The sequence below is a fragment of the Panulirus ornatus genome, chromosome 6 (genome assembly GCF_036320965.1).
Source record: "Panulirus ornatus isolate Po-2019 chromosome 6, ASM3632096v1, whole genome shotgun sequence".
NCBI classification, from domain to species: Eukaryota; Metazoa; Arthropoda; class Malacostraca; order Decapoda; family Palinuridae; genus Panulirus; species Panulirus ornatus.
In genome coordinates, this window is record NC_092229.1 from 48,248,549 (window position 1) to 48,273,109 (window position 24,561).

The following is a 24,561-nucleotide window of genomic DNA, read 5'->3' on the forward strand; positions in this document are numbered from 1 at the left end:
CTGAGAAAGAGTGAAATCACTGAGGCTATACTCTGGCAGTTGGTGAAGGAACTGAACTAGCATCTGGGAATGAGTGAAATCAATGAGGCTGCAGAAATGCAGGCAGGTGAGGTATTTCATCATTTAAATTTGGAAAATCTTGGAGGGTGTATAATTCTCCAATGCTATGAAAGGCAAGGAAAACTCAAGATTTCTATAAATTACCTCTTAAATCAAAAGGGAAGTTAAGCATAAAGAGAAAATACCTCAAATATCAAAGGCTAAAAACTTTTCGAAACACTGCCAGCGAACATCATAAACACTACTGGATGAACAAAGAAATTCAGAATGGCTTTAGAAAAGTCTTCACAGTGTACATGACTGATTAAGCTGTGGCGGTTGTGTAGGCCTGCAAGTCATAGCTGAGCAAAGACTGTGTGGGTCAAAGACCACAGGGCACTATAGGTATTCTATTTTCCTACTAGTTCTTTGAAACCCTCTATACTGTCACATCATTCATCATTGTAGCATTATCTTAGGTAATTACATCTCAGCATCCTCCTTGGCCCCTTCTACTACATATATACACTGTCCAGTAATATGCTTTTCTTCTGCTTCTATACCATACATTACTTCTCTGATGACCCAATGGTAAAACAACAATTTTCAGTATTTCCTGGCATCACAACTTTGCCCTTCTCAACATGAGACTTATTATCTTGCATATCTTAAGATACTTTCATACAGAGAAATCTAAATGTCCAAAAATTCACATCTATTCATTTCTAGAACTTTATAGTTTGTTCCAGAAAGACAAATGTACATTAAAACACTTAAAATCAATACACAATATACAATCGACTGCAAGTGTCACTCAAGTGGTTATAATTTCAGAAAAACACAGTAATGACAGCATAACGAATCAGCTTTCCTACAAACTTTGATAATACTCTACCATCACAAATAAACTGATGATTTTGGCCACCTTTATTTCAGAAGACAATGGTGATCCAAGATAACGAAACCCCTACTTTTAATCTTGGGCAAATACTTCCCCAAATAAAAGAACTTGTCATGTAATATATTTCCCAGATTTTGTTTCAAGACCGGCGGTGACTGAATTCATGTGGCATGCATGATAAAAGTAACAAAGTAAGCCAATATCCTTTGACACAGTATATAGATGTATCATACCTATTCTCACTTTCTAGACTAAGAGTAACGATTTCAACAAAAATAGAAAGCACAGAAAACTGCATTTTCTATAAAAATAGAGCCTCATACCCACACAGCCAGAAACTTTGGCTACAGACTAAAATAAGCTTAACATAATGGCATCATTATATCCACACAAAACTCCAAGTTACACCATATCATCGACCTTGCCAGAAGCATTCTGTCACATTGTCATCCAATCTGACAATGTCTTTCAACTTCTGTCCACGGCACCTGGAGATAAGGATGCTAATCTGCACCTTGCATGCAATGACACGACATTCAAACCATTAATCTGAATATCACAAATGTCAGTGCTCAATCGTCCAACTTGCACCAGGTATCTTGAAACTACGTCACATCTCCACATCCCGATCTTCCAGATTACCTTAGGAGATAACAACTTCCCATAGACTAAGGCATACCTGACAGGAAGTCCGCAATTTACCCACGCCACTACGTACGTCATGCGAGAATTTCTCGCTTTCCCTTACCTTTGCAACTTCACCTTGGGTTAAAACCGAGTCATTCAACGCGACACTGCGGCAATCTGCACTAACACTGATAATTGGCAAGAACAATTCCCAACTGCTCTAAAATAAACATGGCGCACCGAACTGCTGACAAAGGACTTATCATCTGGTGTTTGTCCTGCGTCGACTTACAGTCAAATCAATCCATAAAAGACACATTACATTTTAAAACATCCAATATATCTAAATCACTGAATCACAAATGGGGATATAAGGCCTAAGAATTTTGGAGATATAAGAGGAGACAATGCATAAAGTTCTAAGGTATGGTTATCTGGCAGCTGCATCTGGTTCTGCGAGGGGGTTGTGCTCCACCTTCCGAGGCATTCCATCCACTGTAAACAAACAACACCGTGGCTTCCTGGGATCTATCTCCTCACGTTGGATCTGGGATGAACTTATGGCTCCCATTGCTGTAAGCTTGTGATTTTTATTTGTGATACGGTTGATGAAGAGTGTCGAGGAAATGAAATCATTCCGTATCAGATGTAGTGTTGTAATGTTGCAGAATATGTCTTGCACGTTATTGACAACTATATTCTATGTATAAACACTATAATATAGATAATTTATTTTTGGAGACTGATCACTTCATTGAACTACTATAAAACTACAGTCGGCCAACAAAACAGTAGCTCCTCAGGTCTATATGTAAAGAGAGCGATTCTGGCGAATGTTTACCCTCAACCTTAGGTTAAGGTGAACGTTGGGCCTGGATTGTTGGGTTGTCATATTGTCTTGTGGGCTGACATCTTTGATGCGACTGTTCTATGAGTCGCTGGTAGAACCTAAGCCATTTATTACTGAATGAATACCTGGTACAGTCTTCAGGGGTCTTTTACCCTACAACCCCGTGTTGGGCCCAGGCTGCTGGGCTGTGTCACTGATCGACCAAGGTATTGAAAGTTGCAGTTCCTAGGCCAGCGAAGGCTCCACAGCCTTGCTGGTCAGGTTCAGTGTAAATACTTGTCCAGGTCACTCTTAGAACTTCATTGTGCATCCTATAGCTTGAAAATGCTTAGCTGTTGATACTTATTCTATTTTTCTTATGATCACAAGGGTTTTGTAACTTTTAACAGGATTTAACTTATGCATTTTACTATAATTTACATGATAATAGAGAACAGTTTGCATGTGAACTGAGACGACTTGCTAGAATTATTAGTTATGTATTACGTGTATCTCTTCTGTTTGCGCTTCACAGAGTGTATATATTCTTAGATTTTGTGATAGTCATGTAACTGGTTGGTTGGTATAGTAATACAAAATATAAACGATATATGCTTTTTTCTGATTTTTTTTTTTTTTTTGAGTTTCATTCAAGTGTCCCATTGAAAGTAGATTAGTTTTCATATTTGTTTGGTATAATGGCGACATTCATGTTTCTGGCATAACATAAAGGAAAAGTAGTTTTTAAGACACATTTTCAATGCTGAGTAGTAATAAGTATTGTATTTTATACAGTAATGGCATTTAGTACATGAGCAAGTAACTTGGTCTTTTGTTACCCCAGCTATCTTGTTGCTGTTTCCCTCAAGATTTAGAAAGACTCCATTTGTAGGATGATATTTCATTGTCACTTGTCTTATATCTTTTATTTTTAATTTTTCAGAAAGCTGATATTGAAATAAAGGATCTCAACAGCTCTATTCTCTTTGATGAATCAAAGGCAGAACTCTTCAAATTAAGCGATGGGTACAAGAATCTCCATCGAAAATTGAAAACACAGTGGAAAGTTCTCAGGTGCATGTGATAATGATAGTGCATTCTGTTTGCATACCCATGTATTTCTTTATAGATTTGACCTTTGTGACTTTATTATTGTTGTTCATGGATGTTAGGAATATTCTTATGAATGTGAGATTCACTGAGATAAATGTACTCCCATGGTGTAGCAATTAGCTTTCCTGACCATGATATTCATCGGCTACCCATAGTCTACTGCATAAGCTTTAATCCTGGTTGCAGCTGGTGGTCCACAATCAACCCAGTTGTTCGTCCACCCCTTGGAGTTGGTCGATAAAATGGGTACCTGGCTCAGGCTAGTGTGTATATATATATATATATACTCTAACTTTCCACCTCCAATATGGTCTCCCACTTCTCCTCGTTCCCTCTGCCTCTGACACATATATCCTCTTTGTCAATCTTTTCTTGCTCATTCTCTCCATGTGACCAAACCACTTCAAAACACCCTCTTTTGCTCTATAAACCACACACTTTTTATTACCACGCATCTGTCTTACCCTTTCATTACTTACTCAATCAAGCCACCTCACACCATATATTGCCCTCAAGCATCTCATGACCAGCACATCCACCCTCCTCTGCACAACTCTATTTATAGCCCATGCCTCGCAACCATATATCATTGTCGGAACCACTATTCCTTCAAACATGCCTATTTGTGCTTTCTGAGATAACGTTCTCGCCTTCCACACATTTTTCATTGCTCCCAGAACTTTCGCCCCCTCCACCACCCTATGACTCACTTCTGCTTCCATGGTTCCATCCGCTGCCAAATCCACTCCCAGATATGTCCAGATATGTCCAAACTATTTCAACACACCCTCTTCAGCTCTCTCAACCAAGTTCTCTTTATTACCACACATCTCTCTTACCCTATTACTACTTACTCGATCAAACCACTTACACCACACATTGTCCTCAAACATTTCATTCCCAACACATCCTCCCTCCTCCATACAACCCTATCTATAGCCCATGCTTTGCAACCTTATAGTAGTTTTGGAACTACTATTCCCTATTCCTTCAAACATACCCATTTTTGCTCTCCAAGACAACGTTCTCTCCTTCCACACATTCTTCAACACTCCCAAAACCTTTGCCTCCTTCCCCACCCTGTGACTCACTTCCTCTTCCATGGTCCCATTCACTGCTGAGTTCACTCTCAGATATCTAACACACTTCACTTCCTTCGACTTTTCTCCATTCAAACATACATCCCAGCTAACTTGTCCCTCAACCCTACTGAACCAAATAACCTTGCTCTTATTCACATTTACTCTCAACTTTCTCCTTTCACACACTTTTTCAAACTCAGTCACCAATTTCTGCAATTTCTCACTCAAATCAGGCACCAGAGCTGTATCATCCCCGCATGTCGTAGAAGGTGACTAAAGGGGGTTGGTGCAGGGGGCTGGAAACTTTCCCCTCCTTGTATTTCAATTTTTAAAAGGGGAGACTGAAGGAGTCAAGCAGGGAGTGCTCATCTCCTCGAAGGCTCAGATTGGGGTGTCTGAATGTGTGTGGATGTAACCAAGATGTGATGAAAGGAGAGATAAGTATGTTTAAGGAAAGAAACCTGGATGTTCTAGCTTTGAGTGAAACAAAAACTCAAGAGTAAAGGGGAAGAATGGTTTGAAAAAGTCTTGGGAGTAAATTCAGGGGTTAGTGAGAGAACAAGAGCTAAGGAAGGAGTGGCACTACTCCTAAAGCAGGAGTTGTGGGAGTGTGTGAAGAGTGTAAGAAAGTAAATTCTAGATTGATGCGGGTAAAACTGAAAGTGGATGGAGAGAGATGGGCGATTATTGATACTTATACACCTGGTCATGAGAAGAAAGATCATTGAGAAGCAAGTGTTTTGGGAGCAGTTGAGTGAGTGTGTCAGCAGCTTTGATGCACGAGACTGGGTATCAGTGATTGGTAATTTAAATGCGAAAGTGAGTAATGTGGCAGTTGAGGGTGTAATTGGTGTAAATGGGGCATTAAGTGTTGTGAATAGAAAGAGTGAAGAGCTTTTGGATTTGTGTGCTGAAAAAAGACTGGTGATTGGGAATACCGGTTTAAAAAGAGATATACATGAGTATACATATGTGAGTCGGAGAGATGGTCAAAGGGCATTATTGAATTACATATTAATGGATAGGCGTGTAGAAGAGAGAGTTTTGGATATTAATGGGCAGTTGGAGGGAAAGATGAAGATTTGAAGATGTTTTCAAAAAAGAAGAAGGGATGATGGGAAGAAAAGAGTGGTGAGAGTTAGGGAGCTTGGAAAGGACACTTGTGTGAGAATGGCAAAAGGTGAGAAAATGACGTGAGGGGAGTGGGTGAGGAATGGGATGTATTTATGGAAGCAGTTATGGCTTGTGCAAAAAAATGCATGTGGCATGAGAAAGGTGGAAGGTGGGCAGATTAGAAAGGTAGTGAGTGGTGAGATGAAGAAGTAAAGTTGTTTGTGAAAGAGAGAAGTGAAGCATTTGGGCAATACATACAAGAAGGCGTGGAAATGACAGGGAGATGTATAAAAGAAGGTGGCAGAAGGTCAAGAGGAATGTGCAAGGGTTGAAAAGAGGGCAGATGAGAGTTGAGGTTAGAGTATCATTGAATTTTAGGGAGGATAAAAATATATTTTGGAAGGAGGTAAATAACATGCGTAAGACAAGAGAACAAATGGGAACATACTTGAAGGGGGCAAGGGTGGAAGTAATAACAGGTAGTGATGAAGTGAGAAGGAGATGGAGTGAGTACTTTGAAGATATGTTGAATGTATTTCATGATAGAGTGGCATATATAGGATGTTTTGGTTGGGGTGGTGTGCAAAGTGAGAGGTCAGGAAGAATGATTTGGTTAAGAGAGAAGAGGTAGTGAAAGCCTTGTGAAAGATGAAATCTGGCAAGGTGGCAAGTTTGGATGGTATTGCAGTAGGATTTATTAAGGAAGGGGGTGACTGTGTTGTTGATTGGCTGGTAAGGATATTCAACGTATGCATGGATCATGGTGAAGTACCTGAGGATTGGCGGAATGCATGCATAGTGCCATTTTATTAAGGCAAAGGTGATAGAGGTGAGTGTTCAAACTACAGAGGCATAAGTTTGTTGAGTATTCCTGGGAAATAGTATGGAAGGGTATTGATTGAGAGGGAGGAGCAGTGTGGTTTCAGAAGTGCTGGAGGATTTGTGAATCAGAGGTTTACTTTGAAGAATGTGTGCGAGAAATACTGAGAAAAACGGATGGATTTGTATGTAGCATTTATGGATCTGGATTGATAGAGATGCTTTGTAGAAGGTCTTAAGTGTATATGGTGCGGGAGGTAAGCTGCTATAAGTAGTGAAAAGTTTTTACCAAGGATGTAAGGCATGTGCAAAAGTATGAAGAGAGGTGTATGATATCCCCAATGTTGTTTAATTTTTTTTTTTGATGAGGTGGTTAGGGTGGTAAATGCTAGAGTTTTGGAGAGAGGGATGAGTATGCAGGCTGTTGGGGATGAGAGGGACTGGGAAGTGAATCAGATGTTGTTCGCTGATGATACTGCTCTGGTGGCTGATTCGAGTGAAAAACTACAGAAGTTGGTGACTGAGTTTGGAAAAGTGTGTGAAAGGAGAAAGTTGAGAGTAAATGTGAATAAGAGCAAGGTTATTAGGTTCAGTAGGGTTGAAGGATAAGTTAATTGGGATGTAATTTGAATGGAGAAAAATTTGAGGAAGTGAAGTGTTTTAGATATCTGGGAGTGGACTTAGTAGTGAATGGAATCATGGAAGCGGAAGTGAGTCACATGGTGGGGAAGGGGGCGAATGTTCTGGGAGCTATGAAGAATGTGTAGAGGGAGAGAACATTATTTCACAGATCAAAAATGGGAATGTTTGGAGGAATAGTAGAGGCTATAGACAGGGTTGTATGGAGGAGGGTGGATGTGTTGGAAATGAAATGTTTTAGGACAATATATGGTGAGAGGTGGTTTGATCAAGTAAGTAATGAAAGGGTAGGAGAGATGTGTGGAATTAAAAAGAGTGTGGTTGAGAGAGCAAAGAGAGTGTATTGAAATGGTTTGGACATATGGAGAGAAGAGTGAGGAAAGAATGACAAAGAGGGTATATGTGTCAGAGATGGAGGAAACAAGGAGAAGCAGGAAACCAAATTGGAGGTGGAAGGATGGAGTGAAATAGGTTTTGAGCAATCAGGGCCTGAACATACAGCAGGGTGAGAGGCATGCAAGGAATAGGGTGAATTGGAATGATGTGGTATATTAAGGTCAACTTTTTGTCAATGGACTGAACCAGGGCATGTGAAACATCTGGGATAAACAATGGAAAGGTCTGTGGATAGGGAGCTGTGGTTTCCGAGCATTACACATGACAGCTTGAGACAGTGTGTGAACAAATGTAGCCTTTTTTTTCTGTTTTCTTGGCGCTCTTTCATTGAAGCAGGGGGTAGCAGTGCTGTTTCCTGTGGGGTGGGGTAGTGACAGGAATGGATGAAGGCAAGCATGAATAATTGCATGTGTTTGTATGTAGTATATGTCTGTGTATATGTATGTATATATACATATATGTGTATATGTTGATATGTATATGCATGTATGTTTGTGTGTGCTGGCATTTATGTATATATATGTGTATATGAGTGGATGGGCCATTCTACGTCTGTTTCCTTGAAATACCTTGCTTACACGGGAAATGGCGATCATGATAAAAAGAAACATAGTATTGATGGGATGGCCTTGATCAGGGCTTCAGCTGCCTGTGCAGTTTCAGCTAACATAAAAGAAATAATGAAATGATGAATTAGAACACAGATGATACTGTATTACACCTGCAATATGGAAAGGAAAATATCAGAATAATATTTTGTGTATGGCATGAATTCATAATTGGTTTTGATTTATTATTTCATTATGCGATCATAATGCCCCTCCTCAGTATCTGTAAGTCATTTGATTTAAATCCTTTCATCTCCATTATGTGTATGTGGTATTATCTCTTCATAGATCTTTATTAGGCCATTCTGTATTCCTTGTAAATTACTAAAGTGCATGTTTATGTTACTCATTTATAGCAGCATAGGATTTCTTCTTGGCATACTAGTTTCCAAATTTCTGAATAAGATCCTATGATGATTTTCAAATGAGGCTTTTTGAAGATATTTTTGCAAAGATTAGTAAGCTTTTGAAATTTCAGTACTGTTATGACTTCATTAACTTCATGAATGTTGTAAGAATGATGCTTGCTTATTTTGAAAAATGTTAATGTGTGAAATTTATTGGTAATAGACTTCTTGAAACTTGCTGGTTACTTGATAACAACCTCATGCTGTACAATTTGATTCTTCCAGTAATCGTGATGACCTGACTAAGGAAAATTTGGGTCAGGCAGGAGTGGTTGTTTTAGCCTGCCCTAGGCAAAGATTAACAGAGGGCCAATTCTCCATCTTACGGCGCCATGTGGAGGAGGGGGGAAGCCTCTTTGTTTTGGCTGAGGAGGGTGGGGAGAGGAAAGCCAACACAAACATTAATTTCCTTTTAGAAGAGTATGGTATTGCTGTGAATAATGGTGAGTTTTCATATATGCTATGTAAAAGGTATATAATGTTTTATACAGAAAATCCCACCTCTTGATTTTTTGTTGAAATAGTGACTGTTTGATATCAGAAACACTGATAACTTTACATTAATGAACAAGATATTCATTACATTCATATTTGTTTTTGTGTGTATGTTTGCATTCAGTTCCAGAATCAAACTTTTTTATAGTGACCGACATGGCACAGGCAAGTAACATGCCCCAGTGAAGGCCACCTTGGGTGAAAGGAAAAAGTTTGTAGACCTGACATTTGAAAGAAAAAAGGTTTTATGAAGGGGGAAAGACAAAAGCCCAAAGAAAATTTCACAGTATTTCTGTTCAATGGAAGAAGGAGGCACCAGAACTCCTAGTCCTCAAATTGCTAAACTTCACACAGAAGCTGTGGGAAGCAACAGCCTCATGTGAGCCATTACTCCAAACCTTGGAGATGAGGACATATACATAATTAAAAAAAAATAGTGGCCAAAATTACACCTATAGAATAGAGAAAGTAGCAACATCTTGGGATATGGAAAGGGAAGGTTGAAGAGAGGTGATGCCAGGAGAATTAATGATATGGAAGCCTTTTGATTCCACTTTAGTTAATAGAGAGGTGGATGATGAGTTACCCCAGATGTGTGAGCAGTATTCCATTCTTGGGCAAATAAAACCCTACATTTACACTCCCAGGTTTAGGGAAGCAGATTTTGCAAAGTTTATAATGTTGGGTTTCCAGGACAAAGTGGAGGATGTAGAGATGCCTAACTTTTTATATTACTGCAGGGATGAATTGTGTTTTTTTTTAAATAACATGGGGAAACAAATAGTTCATAGAGAGATATGAGAAACTGCATTTTTGCACCATTAAATTTTACAGAATTAATGCTTCCCCAATCTAAAATACTGCTTTAGGTCTCTGTTCTCATCAAACAGTGAAAAAAATTACTGGAAGAGGGATTCAACTCTGGAAAGTTAGTTTTGATAGTGGTTGGTAAAGAAGGCTCACATAGCTTTTCCATCTACAGAAGTGGGCAAAATTATTTGAAAGCTACAAGCCAGCTGAATTATCATCACATATCATAAATGGTTTGGAACCAAAGAAATTTTATCAGACTTCTCTCTTTATAATGATGGCCTTATTTATGATTTCAGGTAAGCTGATTTGAAAGATTTTATTATTTTGTAAGTTTGCGCTAATCTCTACTTTTGACTCTTTAAGAGCTTCAGTTTTTAGGAACAATTTTCTGTCATATTCATTTGAGACCGATACTAGTGGAATTTTCCTTCTCTTACCATCAGAGATCTTGAGAGACATATGTTTAGCATTTCATATTTGGTCAGAACAACTGGACTCTGACAAAAGAAGTCCCATAAACCTAATTTGCATTGTTTTCTTCATTGCATTTATCTTCCTGAGCACCCTTCAGACCCAGCCATAATGAAACACTAATATTTACCACTGAGTATCAATTAATTGATGGCTGCAACCCCACATAAACAGCGTATGACTATCCATATTGTATTCAGTTCCTGAGTTATTAATGGTTTTCTCTGCATTGAAATCAAGATGGGACTTTTTTATTGGAGATTAAGAAAAAGGATTTAGATACAGTGATTCCCATTCTTTTTGTGGGTAAAACAATTTTTTTAAGGTTATTGAAGTATAACTAATCTAAATCAAAGTCTGCAATAATCAAGGTTTTACTAATCTGAGTGATAAGAAAAATGTATGTGGTAGAAAGCTGTATGCACTTGATCAGTCCCATGTAAATGAAAATAGAGGGAATCCATCAGAAAATATGACAATATGTGAAGCAAACAAACAGGACAGATCAAAAAGATATTGTAGGAGTATGTTTGAGAACAGTGTGTGGAGATACCCAAAAAGAGGTCAAGTAACTTGATGGAGTGGATGAAATTTTAGATAAGTATTTTTACTGTGAATATATCCGTAATCTTTATATGTGTTAAAGATACTTTAGGAGTATGTTTGAGAACAGTATGTGGAGATACCCAAAAAGAGGTCAAGTAACTTGGTGGAGTGGATGAAATTTTAGAAAAGTATTTTTACTGTGAATATATCTGTAATCTTTATATGTGTTATGGTATTTGCATAGTATTGTAACAGTGATCACTTTGTCCATCAAAATCAATATCCATCTGATTTAGGCATTTATGAAAAGGCTTGACTGAGAACTTATTATAGCTCATTACCCAAAGAAACTTCCAACTTTGGGCATGGAATTTAATGCAGTGTTTTTCATTCTCCAGACCATATTTATCCCCATTCTTTTTTCACTCAGAATAATTGTACTGCACAACAGGAGGCACAAGTATTGCATGGAATATTAAATGTTATAATCATTATAGATGGAAATTTTTGGTCAGACCTGTTACTCTAAGCAAATATGATTTTTGAATGACAATGATATGATTGCTGCTGTTCCTGCTTCTTAGATTCGGTGGTGCGGACATGCTACTACAAGTACTTCCATCCAAAAGAGTGCCTCATCACTAATGGAGTCCTTAATCGGGCCATTCTGGAAGCCTCTGGCAAGAACATCCCAGGTTTGCTAGTTGATGAGACACTGTCCGTCAGGTTAGTTTTGGGTAATAGACATCAAAAGTTTTTGGTATGTTACAGTAGTAAAGCTATGACATTTAATCATTCTTAGTATATATATTTCATATCTCCCATTCATAGTTGGGTTGTTTATTTATATTTCCTAAACACATATAAGGATATATCTCCAATTCATAGTTTGATCCAAATTTGATTTCACACCAACCTTCTATCATTTGTTGCACATGTTTTCTTTACAAAAGTGGCACTAGAGTCTACCAGTTATGCCAAGGGTTAAAAGAGATTAGCATTTGAGGTTGATGGTGCTGAATGTGAATGAAATGACTATTGAGAGTGAAAGGAGGGAGATTGTAGAAAGGTTTAAAATTTTTAGGATGGATGTGTTAGGGATTGGGGAAACCCATATCCTTGGGCAGGCAGTGTGGAGTGAAAATGGCAATGATGAATGCAAATTATGGGAAGGCGTGGAAGGAGGTATAGTATGAAAGGGAATGATGAAAATTATTGGAGAAGAGGAAAAGAAGGATGTGCAATTCTGCTATGGGAGGGTGTTACAGAGTATGAATGGAGTGGATCAAGAATAGTGTGGGTGAAAAGAAAGATTGGGATTGTGAAGTATGGATGGATATGTGTATATGAAGCTTTTCTGAGAAATACAAATGACTGTTTAAATGGTTTTGAGAATGAGAGAAACATGGTCGAATTAGATGATACGAATGCGAAAGTAGAATGCGATGAAATTGGTGAGATCATTGGTAAATGGGGAGTGCCTGGAGTAAATGAGAATGGAAGTTATCTTGTGGATATTTGTGCTGAGAGGGGTTTATTCCATATAAACACCTTTTTTCAGCACAATATGACCCACAGCTATACATGGATGAGGAATGATGGAGAAGAGCAAAAGGCTTTGATTGAGTATTTGGTAGTGGATGAAAGATTGAGAAAGGACATGTTAGATGAGAGGATTCTGTGGAAACTGACCATTTCGTGGTTCTTGTGGGGATGGGGATCAGGGAGAAGTAGAGGGATGGTGTAAGAAAAAAATGAAAAAGTAGAAGTGTTGGCAAGCAAGATGAATCAAAAAATGCAGGGAGGAGTATGAAAGGAAGGTAACTGAAAGCTCAGATGGAGGTGCAGTGTGAATGAGGTGTTTAAAATGTTCAGAGAAATACTAATAAAGGTTGTAGAATCAGTAGTTGGATACAAGGTAGTGAGATACAGAAATAAAAAAAAGGGCAATACATGGTGGACAGAAGACATCATAAATGCTGTGAAGAAGAAAATGGCATATGGTAGATTGCGTGATAGAAGTGTACCAGTGGAAGTTCAGCCAAGGCGGAGGGTGGAATGTGAAGAAGCTGATAGAGCAAAGCAAAGAAGGAGTAAATGAAGATTTTAGAAGGAAGTTCAGTGGAAAGTTTCAGAATGATAAAACACTATAATGGAAGGGGGTGAAAAAGAAAAGAGTGGAAATGTTGATGTGAGAAGTAAGGAAGGGGAGATGCTAAATCAAAAGGAGGATTGAAAGGAAGATGGAAAGTATTTTGAAGAACTGATGAATGTGGGATATAGGTAGGCAGTATCTGTTACATGCATCGGTATGGAGGATGGAAGGAAGAGGATACAAGTGCAAGGGCCTATAGCAAAAAGGGAGGTAAGAAGGGCAATAATGATGCCAAAGATAGGAAAGGCACCTGGAGTGGATGGGATTATGGCTGAAATGCTGAAGTATGGAGGAGAAAGTGTGTTAGAGTGGATGCATCTTATATGTAATTTAGTTTGGAAACGGAAGGTTTTGCCTGAGGATTGGATGAAAGCTATTTTCATTTCTTGATTCAAAGGAAAATGTGCTAAGGATGTATGTAGCAATAATTGGGGGATAAGTCTGTTAAGCATACCAGGAAAATATATGCAGAATAATTGAAGAACAAGGCAGTTTTGGGGAAGGTAGGGGATGTGTGGATCAGATTTTTGTTGTAAAGATGACTTTGGAAAAGTACTTAGTGAAAGGTAAAAAGTTGCATGCAGCTTTTATGGATCTGGAAAAAGCTTATGACAGTCGACAGGGAATTCTTTGTGAGATGCTTTAAGGATGTATGATATAGGGGGACAACTGTTGGGTGGTGTGAAAGCTTTCTGTAAAGGAGCAAATGCATGTTTAATTTAGAGTGGATAAAGAGCTGAGCAAAAGTTTTGGGATACATTAAGTGTGAGGCATAGCTGTGTGATGTCACCATGGCTCTTTAATATATATATGGATAGAGTGATAAGAGAGATGAAAGCAGAACCAGGGAAAAGGGGTACAGGGATGGAGTATGGCAGTGAGATATGGTGGTTAATAGTAAGCCTGTCTGCAGATGATACTGTGATGTTTGCTGAGAGTGAAGAGGAGATGCAGAAGGTTGTAGGTGTGTAAGCGTAGGCAATTGAAGTTAAATGCAACTAAAAGTAAAGTAATAGCATTTGAAAGGAAAGAGAGCGAAAGTATAGATTTTGTAAAACCATACAGAATGAAAGAAGGAAGTGTACTAAATTGTGCTGTGGATATGGGGGGAATACTGGAAGAAGTGAAAGAATTTATATATCGAGGAGCTGTCTTGGGTAAGTTTGTGGATATTGAAGGAGAGATAGGGGAGAGAGCAATACAGGGTAGAAGAGTCATTTTGTCCCTTAATAGGATAATGAAGGGTAGAGATGTAAGGATGGAAGTGAAGAGAGTATTGATGGCCTGCATAGTCCTCCCAACCTTGACCTATGCAGCCAAAACATGGACTGCATAGAGGTCAAGAATCCAGGCTGTGGAAATGAGCTATTTAAAAAGAGTATGTGGTGTGGTTAGATGGAATAAAGAAAGAAATGGAGTGTATGTGAGATGTGGTACAGCATAGAATGCAAAGTGAGTGAATTATGGAGTGGTAGAATGGGTGAAACATAAAACTTTGAAGTGGTTTGTGCATATGGAAAAGATGTGAGACTGGGAGTTTACAAGGAGAGTGTATGATAGTACAATTAGAGGGGTTTTTATGAGTAGAAGACCACCTGTCACATAGGGCAACTAGGGTGGAGGAATACTGGAGGGAGAGAAACAGTGGAAGAATACATGGAATGGTGTGCGCAAGGGAGGCATGTGAGGACAGGAGTTCCTGGAGGGAACAGGCATCAGAGATAGATAAGATAGATAGATAGAAAAGCTACATCATTATGTAGTCTACATGCTTAGAGCTAAGCTGACTTAAGTCCTTCAGTCAGAGCAGGTTAGTTGATGAACTGAGAACAGTAATTGAGAAGTGCTTTATATTACCTCACCCTTCAAGTAACATCCTAAAAGTAATGAATGAAAGCACTTTCATAGTCAGTCTCATTGCCTTAACTAATGTTAAATTAGCTGCACTCTTGATAGGTGATGTTACTTTACACTTGTCAATTGTTTTTGTAGCAGTTACACACAAGAAGCATAGGGATGTTTTTTTGTGTCTTTAGAAGAACCAAAGGAATTGTACACTACATCTGACTCTCCCAACCCCATCCATAAACAAATTAAACTGCTATTGTGTCGTTGCACACACCTATTGCAGACCCACCTTCACCTGTAACTACAACCTCCTCTCTTCCCACTTGCCCAAATGCCCTAACTCTCATGATGAAAACTCCTCTTTGCTTCTAAAAGCTTTCCTAACACTCCGTATACAATCACCTCTTGACTTGTGATAGTTTCGTTCTTGAAAGTGTTTGCATAAGTCAAATAATATAATTTAACTAATAGAGATCAGGAGGTTTCTTTATTAGTAAGAGAGTACCGAATATTGTACCAGTGAAAATCTACAGTATATACGTACCATCATTTTTTTTCATCCTTGATAGCTGTTTCCCATGGTAATGGGGTAGCAACAGGAACAGTTGAAGAAAGGCCACATCTGCCCGCATCCATTCTGTAGCTGTTATGTGTGATGTACTAAGACACAGTTCCCTATCCACAACAAAGCCCCACAGACCTTTCCATGGTTTACCCCAGATGCTTCACATACCCTGGTTTAGTCCATTAACAGTATGTCAACCCCTGTATACCATATTCCAATTCACTGTATCCCATGCAAACCATTCACCCTCCTGCATGTTCAGGCTCAGATTATTCAAAATCATTTTCACTCCATCCAGTTTGGTCTCCTCATTCTCCATGTTCCCTCCACATCTGACACAAAAATCCTCTTTGTCAACCTTTCTTCACTCATTCTCCCCATTTGTCCAAACCATTTCAGCACACCCTCTTCAGCTGACCAAACCAAACTATTTATTACCAAACCTCTCTCTTGATTACACCACCTCACTCCACATATTGTCCTCAAACATTTAATTTCTAATGTATCCATATTGTCCTCAAACATTGCATATCCAATGCATGCACCCTCCTCCACGTAGCCTTATCCATATTAGTTTATTTATAGATGAAATTTTGTTTTACGTATTTTATTGTGCAGAACAGGTTTGAACCCTGAACAGTGTCAGGTCTCAGCACTGGTATAACTTGGAGATATTTTCAGAATTGTCTGAGGTATAAACTCATACTTATCTAAATTTTTTATGATGTGTATGAATGTGTTGTACTGATTTCTCAAATTTTTCATGATTATGGCACATCCAGTATCTTTAAGTAATTGCATTTAGTTTCATGTCTTTATTTCAATAGTTAAGATGTTGAATAATCTTAGTAATGCAGTTAGCATCATGTCTTTATGTTAATGATTGAGATGTTGAATATTCTTAGTAATCCTGGTCATAAGTATTTGACTTTTCCAGGTCACTGTCTTTCGTGTATCCATTTGGATGCACTCTCAATGTAGTTCGTCCAGCTGTCGCTGTTCTATCCACAGGCAGTATTTCCTTCCCACTTAATAGACCAGTGAGTATTTTTTTACTGGAAAAACAAAAGTTTTTATTTTGTATGCTTTGAAGTAAGATAGCCATTGCATAAAGTCACCCAAGCACCTTTGCCATATCATTTATCTGATCCACCATAGGCTGAATCAGTCAGCAAGTTAAGAAACTCTGGGCTATTGGTGTTTGTCCAGGCCTACTTGGATTGAAATTAGAATATTTCATAGATAGATGTTGATATGGTGAATTCATTATTGTTAGTATGCATGCCTTCCTCCTAATTGTTTTGTGAGTGGTTAAAACACTCACTTCTAACCACTGTAAATCATATGAGGCTGGCATATCCTCTTTCATTTGATTCATTGAACTTGTAGTAATCTGTCCATGCTTGTGATGTCATAACACAGGTGTGAGATGGTGCTGAGTGACCTTGCCACACATTCATTTGGATGTTCTCATTAGCACTGTTCAGACCTGTTCTTGGTTGCTATGTTTTAGACTTCATTGTCATACTTTCATTTTTGCCTTTCAGAAAGTTAAGGCCATATAGCCTTTTAATGTCATTTGTTACCAAAGTCCTCCTGTGACTGAAAGTTTCTTGTTTCACTCTGCCTATGGCTAAGAAAAAAGCCTTTCAAAGTCTTGGATTTCATTTCTTGTTAGTCTTCCTTAGACTCTCTAACTCTTTTTTTTATCTTCTACTTGGTATCAGGTGCAAGTGGCAGAAATATAATCTCTAAATTTAGGTCACTGTATATATACTGCTGGTAAAGTGTCAATTGACTTCTGCAATTGGTTATGCTGTAAGCAAGGAGTCACCCAGCAAGGCTGTGTCATCTCCAGTTGATGGAAAGGAGTACAGTTTTGTTGAGGTCCTTCTTGCTCCAAAAGGAGTACTTCATTTCCCTGTTTGAGTAAGGAATGTAGCCTTGAAGTTGCAGGAGCCCTATAAAAGGGGTCGTCTTGGGGCTCTATATTAATGCTGATAGATTTCAGAGGAGAATTCATTTGTTTCAAACAGTTTGAGGTAATGAATAGATGATAGAGTGACTCTAATGATAGATTGTTGTAAGGTGTGCATGAATAAGCCAGGCAAAGGCTAGGTGTTGATACCAAAGTAGTGAGAAAATGAAGTTAGTTGTGCATGAATGCAGTTATATTAACCTTATGTACTGCAATGAAAGAATTTCATTAGCTATAAGTATTTATACTATTTATGAAGAAGGGGTATAGCTGTACTGAATTGTTATAATATATCATGGTAGCAAAGCATTTTGAAGTGAAACTGGAACTTGTCCATGTCAAATTATGTCTTTTAAGAATCGCTGCTGTTACAGATCTAGTGTAGATTTGGACCATTATCAGGATGTTTCTTTTTTTCTTATAGTCAATTAGATTATGATATTACTTTGTCTACAGGTATGTGCCTTTTATGAGCACCCTGCACGCCATGGCCGAGTAGCAGTGTTGGGGTCAGCTCACTTGTTAAGTGATCAATACATTGACCGTGAAGAAAACAACAAGATTAAGGATGTCATATTCAAATTCCTCACAGCCAAGGATTTCAAACTAAACCAGATTGATGCTGATGATCCAGAGGTACCATGTAATTTGAACTCATAATACTTTTAGAGGGAGTTAAAAGATAAGTTGTTGCATAAGTCTTTGCCAACTAAACTTACTTTTTTAACTTTGCTACTCCTTTGCCTCCTAAATTTACTTTCTTTGGTTTTTCTGCTACTCTTTGTTCCTTATGCATAGAGTTCTTTTCTTGCCTTTTCATTGCAGTATTCAATGCTCATGCATTCTCTCCATCTTATACTATCAACACAGGTGATCCTCAGGGTTTTGTTATATCACCTACCCTGTTTCTTTTCACCTTGAATGATCTTTCTTCATCCATCAACCTTATACATTTTTCTGATAATTGAACTTTACACACTTCAAATTCACTTTCCATCCCTACCTTGCTCAATACGCTTTCTTTTCCTTCCATGGAATTTTTCATATATGATTGCTGTTTCCCACGTTAGTGAGGTAATGCCAGGAACAGACAAAATAAGGCCACGTCTGCTAACATCCATTCTCTACCTTTCATGTATAATGCACTGAAACCAGCCACTTATCCACAACCACTCCCCACAAACCTTTCCATAGTTTATGCCAAACACTTTAAATACCCTGATTCAGTCCTTTGACTGCACATCAACCTCAGTGTGTTCCAGTTCACTCTATCCCTCACATGTCTTTCACCCCTACTGTTCGGGCCCCAATCACTCAAAAAAAATTTTTCACACTATCCTTACATCTCCAATTTGGTCTTCCTGTTTTTGTTCCCTCCACTTCTGACACATATATCCTCATTGTCAACCTTTCCTCACTCATTCTTTTCATGTGTCCAAACCATTTCAGCACACCCTCCTCATCTCTCTCAGCCACTCTTTATATTACCACAAATCCCTCTTATGCTTTCATCATTTACTCAGTCAAACCACCTCACATGACATATTCTCCTCAAAAATTTTATTTCCAACACATCTACCCTCCTCCGCACAGTCTTTTTTGTTGCCCATGCCTCACATCCATATAATATTGTGAGGACTACTGTAACTTCAAGCATACCCAATTTTGCCCCCTGTGGTAACATGCTCTCTTTTCACACATTCCTCAGCACTTCCAGAACCTTTTCTTTCTCTTCCACCTTATGACTCTCTTCTGCTTGCATGTTTCCATTTGCTGCCATATCCACTCCCAGGTATCTGAAACCCTTCACTTCTTCCAAGTTTTTTCATTCAAACTCGCTCCCCAACTAATCTATCCCACAACCCTGCTAAACCCTATGATGTTGATTTTATTCACACTTACCCTGAACTTTCTCCTTTCACTTTTTCTTCCAAATTCAGTCAACAACTTACACAGTATTTTACTGGAATTGACTACCAGAAATTTTTCCCCTATTGATTTAGGCCCATGCAACATCTTATAATGAGGAAGAGGTAACGTGGTTAAATTCAACTGTGCCAGGATGGTTTCTACGTATATCTCACTAAATCTCACTTGTTTCTTACTACTCAATTTCAAAACATCCTGATTTAACTCTGCAGTAATATAAAGCTATTGGGCAAAGCCTTATCCTTCACTCTGTCCTGAAAACCTCACAAAATGAACATATTTACATAAAATTTGCTTCTCAAAAGCTGGTAATGTTTTTATGTGCTTCAATTATTTTTCTTGCAAGCAGCTATTCTGTATGCATAGGAACTTCATTTGTCCCTGTATAAAGTGGCTTTTTGAAAATGGAATCAAAAGTATTCCTTCATATTAACTCAACTGTTAATTCAACTCTTCTCCCATTTCCTTCTGTCCACCATGGTGTTTTTTCCCCTCTCTCTCTGTTCTGCAGGTATTTTTTCAATAGGTAGAAGATAGATGTGACCAACTGAGGCCATTCTTGGTATTAGTATTGATATTCTGAGAAAATATGATTGAATCTATGTCATATATATGTTTAAAAAAATTTTATGCCTTGGGACTGAATTTTCATTTTTAGGAACATATCAGTTTTACATTATATTAGGAGGCTTTAAGAAAACTGGTTTCACTTACCAGTAATTTGCTTAACATTCAATATTTCAGGAATGTATCAACTCTGCTATGAGTAGTGGGGTGATGGTTTTCCTGAAGCACCATCAACAGATACAAGATTGTTCATGAAGAGTACATTTTACTGTAATCCCCTTGTTTGAGCTAAACCATAAGGAAAGTCCTATTTTACATATGATGCACTAAAGAAGATATGTATTTTCAGATCTCTGACTACAACATGACACCAGATACTGCATCGCTTGCAGAAAGTCTGCGCACCTGCCTTCAGGAATCAGAGGAAGTTCCGACTGACTACACACAATTATTTCATACTCAAGTAAGGAAGCTTTAAGTATATCTCTAAATTAAAGTACTTTGTTAGGTTCCATGCAAACAAGCAGTTTTTTCCTCCTCCCATTACACCATTCTTTGCCTTACCCAACCAGAATAAACTGGTTATACGCACTCAGTAACAGGAGTGCTAATCGTAATGTTTCTTTCAAAATAAACCCCAACTTTATACTTAGTTTTAATCCTTTTCCCTGCATATTCCATACACTGTACTTTTTTGCATCACCTCATAGCATTGCCATGGTCAACGTTATCATCCGTCTGTCATGAGGAGTTATACTTTAACCTACAGCTTGCCTTTTGTCATGACCAGAAAAATTTGAATCACACGCTCATTAAACTTCCAGTTGTATCTCAGCTTCTAAAAAATTGACTGGCATAAGACACCATAATTTTAGTTTGAATTTTGCCTGAATTATGTCATTTATGTTAGGTTTTAACATAGTACTTAACCTTCAGCTTAATCTTGGTACTGACATGAAGCTTCATCAAATGCTCATTAAGCTTTTTACTTGTTTTGAAAGACCTGTATCTAGGTTTGATTTTGCCTCTTTTATTTCCTTTAATTTAAAGCCGAGATGTCATTACCCTTAGTGTTTATATCATCATCGGTGGATGAGAAGGAATAGTGTGGCAGACACTATAGTGTGGCAGACACTAAGGGATCTCTTTGTCTGTCATAATTTTCTTTCCATTTATTTATCCCCTCCATCCAACACTGGGAGTTACACTTTAACCCATACACTGCTGCAGGCTTAAAACTAGGGATTACCCTCCACTGTGGCAATTTTCCAAAAAAAGATTTTTTTTGTCTAGAATTAGTCAACATTACCATTACCATCATGAAATGAATATATCAGTAATGTATTGTAAAACTTAACTTAAATGCATGACAAGAAGTGACACGAAGTGTATTTAGGCTATAGGTGATGAGAGTTGTATGACTTTTCTTTGTATATGCTGAATCATATACAGACAACTTCTGTTTACAGTTTGTAATGGTTTTTCTATTTTACTATGTTTTCTGCATTCACATTCATAAGTTTATGTACACATATAGGTAATATCATATCCATATGTATGTGTTTATGCCATGGGAGAAGTCACCTGGAAAGAGTTTATATCATCATCGGTGGATGAGAAGGAATAGTCTCGTTGACGAATTTTTAACTCCAGAGGAGTCTATCATTTCCTGCTACTACTGATTGCAGCACAGCCTTGAAACTGCAAGAGGTCTTGGAGTTCTGTAACTGGAAAGAATGAAATTATACATGTATAAGGTATTGTGTGCATTGATTTCTGATTCTGTTTATACACTTCAGCCTATGATTACACATATTACCCACACACATCTTTGTTTTCATTATATCTGTGTATGGTATATCTTAAAACATGTCTGCAGGCTGAGAGGGGCATTACTCTCTGTAAGCTTGTATTATGTTTTGGTTTATGGGATTTTCTTAATCCACTCATGATGTGGGCACATACCATACCTGTTCTTCACATTCTTTTTCAGCCTCACTTCCAGTACGTACTATGAAATCCAATATAATTACTTTTAACATTACAGAACAAAAACGTTTTTACATTAAATCTCTTATTTATGATTACCCCAGGACCATTTTCTATGCAGGGGTCTTGATGTTACCCACTTCCAGTATCAGAGACATGTGGACTCCTTTGGAGTGAGAAGTTCTTTGACAAGACTGTACTCTCACTGATATAGCCTTGCTGAAGTGACCATTCACATGCAGTGTAAACTTTTGCAGGCAGAGCCCAGTAACACTCAAAATGTCAATTGTACAGCTTGTTTATACAATATATACAGTTTTATAAAACGATTTAGGTTGCATCACCACTAGAAGAACAGGGAATGTCCCTGTGTTGGCAGGTACTCCCTCACTAATTACCTCTCCAGCCACTGCCACATGAAGTTATACCTTCACTGTCACTCAAGAGACTGTTTTCACTTGTGTAAAGGCTTTGATGGACTCCATTACTTGCTAGTGATCATCTTAAAGATTATCTGCTATTGTTGTGTGGTTTTTAAATTTTTTCCTCCATCACTTAATTGATTTTTCATGAACATCAGATAAGGGAATCATTGGGTAGTGATTCAGTGGGTTGGGGACCAGGTATATACCACTAATGAAAAGTTTCATTATGGAACCTAACTTCTAAAATGACTTGTTCATAACTTTGGAAATCTAAATCAGATATGCAATAAACTTTTTACCATTGTTTCCTGGCATTTAGAGAATTGAATGGCTGACTCATAACTCAGATATGAATTTTGATTGAATTATGCCACTTGCAAAAAGGCCTTAACCTGGAATTTAACCTTTAACATAACCTTAGATATAACTTGAAAAGTCTAATTCATATGCCTATTAAGCAACATATAGTGATTTCCCAGCTTCAGACAAATTTATTGGCTTAGACCCATGACCCCAGTTTGGTTTTTGCTTGAATTATGTCACCTATAAAAAGTTTTAATCTGAGTGTTAACCTTCAACTTAACCTTAGTCATAATGTAAAAGTCTAAACCAGATTCTGATTACACTGCATGCAGTTTTTTCCCAGCATTTAAAGAATTGAATGGCATGGTACCCTTAACGCTGGTCTAGATTTTGCCTCTAACATTTTTTACATCTACTTGTAGAAAGCTCATAATAGCAGTTACAGTGGCATTTATCTGATATTTGCCAAGATGATTTATATTATGCTCAAAATGAACCAAAATGCATTTCAGCAATATCTCTGTTCATGGTTTGTTGTCAGGAGATTGTTGAAAATTTTATTGTCAATGTAATGCTATTACCTGCATACCACTGTCCACATTTGGTGCTCACCATTCCTCAATCAATAATCCACATTGTGATTAATTTTGAATGACTGAGACAGTTGTTTCTCTAATTAAGTAATTTTATTTTCATTTTTTTTTACATAAACATTCCAGTTAGCTGAAGCTAGAGAGTTGAGCACATGTTCATTGATATTTTGTTTATACTCAACAGGTTTTTGTGTGTGGTCTGGTGAAACATGAATTTCAGAGATGACAAAGTAGCCATCAGCTTTCTTCTTATCACTAGCCTCTGATTAACAGTTGTGTTTTCTTATACGTTCCAAAAAATATTTCCACCCATTCATATATTACTCCCATTTCTTATGCTGCAATGCAGGTGACACAAGTGTTCATTAGAACACCCTAATAGTTTTATATTATCACCTCTTGCCTTGACACTTTCTCATACTTTCTTTTATTTTGCCTTATTTGATTAAGGCCTAGCCTTGGTGAGAACTTCTGTTTATGAAATCTGTCAAAAAAGAAAAATTCTGAGCATGACTACATGCTACATGAGCAACTTAGAAGCTTGGTAAAATGTGACATATTGAAGATTAAGATGGATAAAAGAACATTATCTTTTCAGCAGTTCCTCTCTTGCTTCATATTTCTAAAATGAGCTTTCCATTTTCCCTTTCTTTGGGATGTTAAAGATTCATGACTGTATAGCTTTTTATTCCAGGTCATCTTAACTGATTAATTAGATTAGATTTAGGTTCATCCATACACAGTATTTTGAAATGGTAATTCAAAATGCTGAATTTGATGTAATCAAAAAGAATAAGAAAATTTATATTATATTTAGATCTGCTGTATTTATGATTTTTATATTTTGCTTTTCCTAAACAGTTAACATCAATAGATATGCAGCTAGTACCAGCAGGCATTGAGGCATATAACAAGCTGAATGTGAAACATGAACCTCTCCGTCTCATTACTCCACAGTTTGAGACACCACTACCTCCACTGCAGCCTGCAGTGAGTACCTCATGTTGAAATATCTTAAACTTTGTAATTGATAATAAACTCACTTTAGCCTGGTAGCCCAAGGAACAGACAAACATAAACATTGTAATAGATGATAAACTCACTTTAGCAAGGTAGCCCTAGGAACAGACAAACAATGGCTTCATTTGCTCACAATACCTGTCACACAGAATACACTGAAACCAGCATCATCATCCACAGCCAATTCCCACAAACCATTCTATGGCTTGCTTTGACCAGTTCCCATGCCCAGGGTCAGCTCAGTGACAGTACATTATCCCCTTATACCACATTCCTCCAATATATTTTGTC

General features: G+C 37.8%; 2 protein-coding genes across 4 annotated transcripts in view; one reads left to right on the plus strand and one right to left on the minus strand.

Annotated features, from left to right (window-relative positions):
* LOC139749205 (E3 ubiquitin-protein ligase ZNRF1) overlaps positions 1-1,825 on the minus strand; it is a 271,792-nt gene extending 269,967 nt beyond the window's left edge. For 2 of the 3 annotated variants that reach the window (XM_071662891.1, XM_071662886.1), the window contains exon 1: positions 1,689-1,825. The gene's annotated coding sequence lies outside the window, so the exon portion shown is untranslated. Of the gene's footprint in view, positions 1-1,360; positions 1,382-1,688 lie in introns of those variants that run through there. The other variant, XM_071662887.1, reaches the window with a different exon arrangement.
* A 134-nt stretch (positions 1,826-1,959) lies between these two features.
* IFT52 (intraflagellar transport 52) overlaps positions 1,960-24,561 on the plus strand; it is a 35,795-nt gene continuing 13,193 nt past the window's right edge. Inside the window, exons 1-8 of the mRNA XM_071662885.1 lie at positions 1,960-2,142; positions 3,340-3,470; positions 8,799-9,016; positions 11,483-11,624; positions 16,404-16,506; positions 17,901-18,080; positions 20,290-20,403; positions 24,112-24,240. Of these exons, the coding sequence (XP_071518986.1) occupies positions 1,975-2,142; positions 3,340-3,470; positions 8,799-9,016; positions 11,483-11,624; positions 16,404-16,506; positions 17,901-18,080; positions 20,290-20,403; positions 24,112-24,240 (1,185 nt within the window). The 5' untranslated portion in view covers positions 1,960-1,974. The remainder of the gene's footprint in view (positions 2,143-3,339; positions 3,471-8,798; positions 9,017-11,482; positions 11,625-16,403; positions 16,507-17,900; positions 18,081-20,289; positions 20,404-24,111; positions 24,241-24,561) is intronic.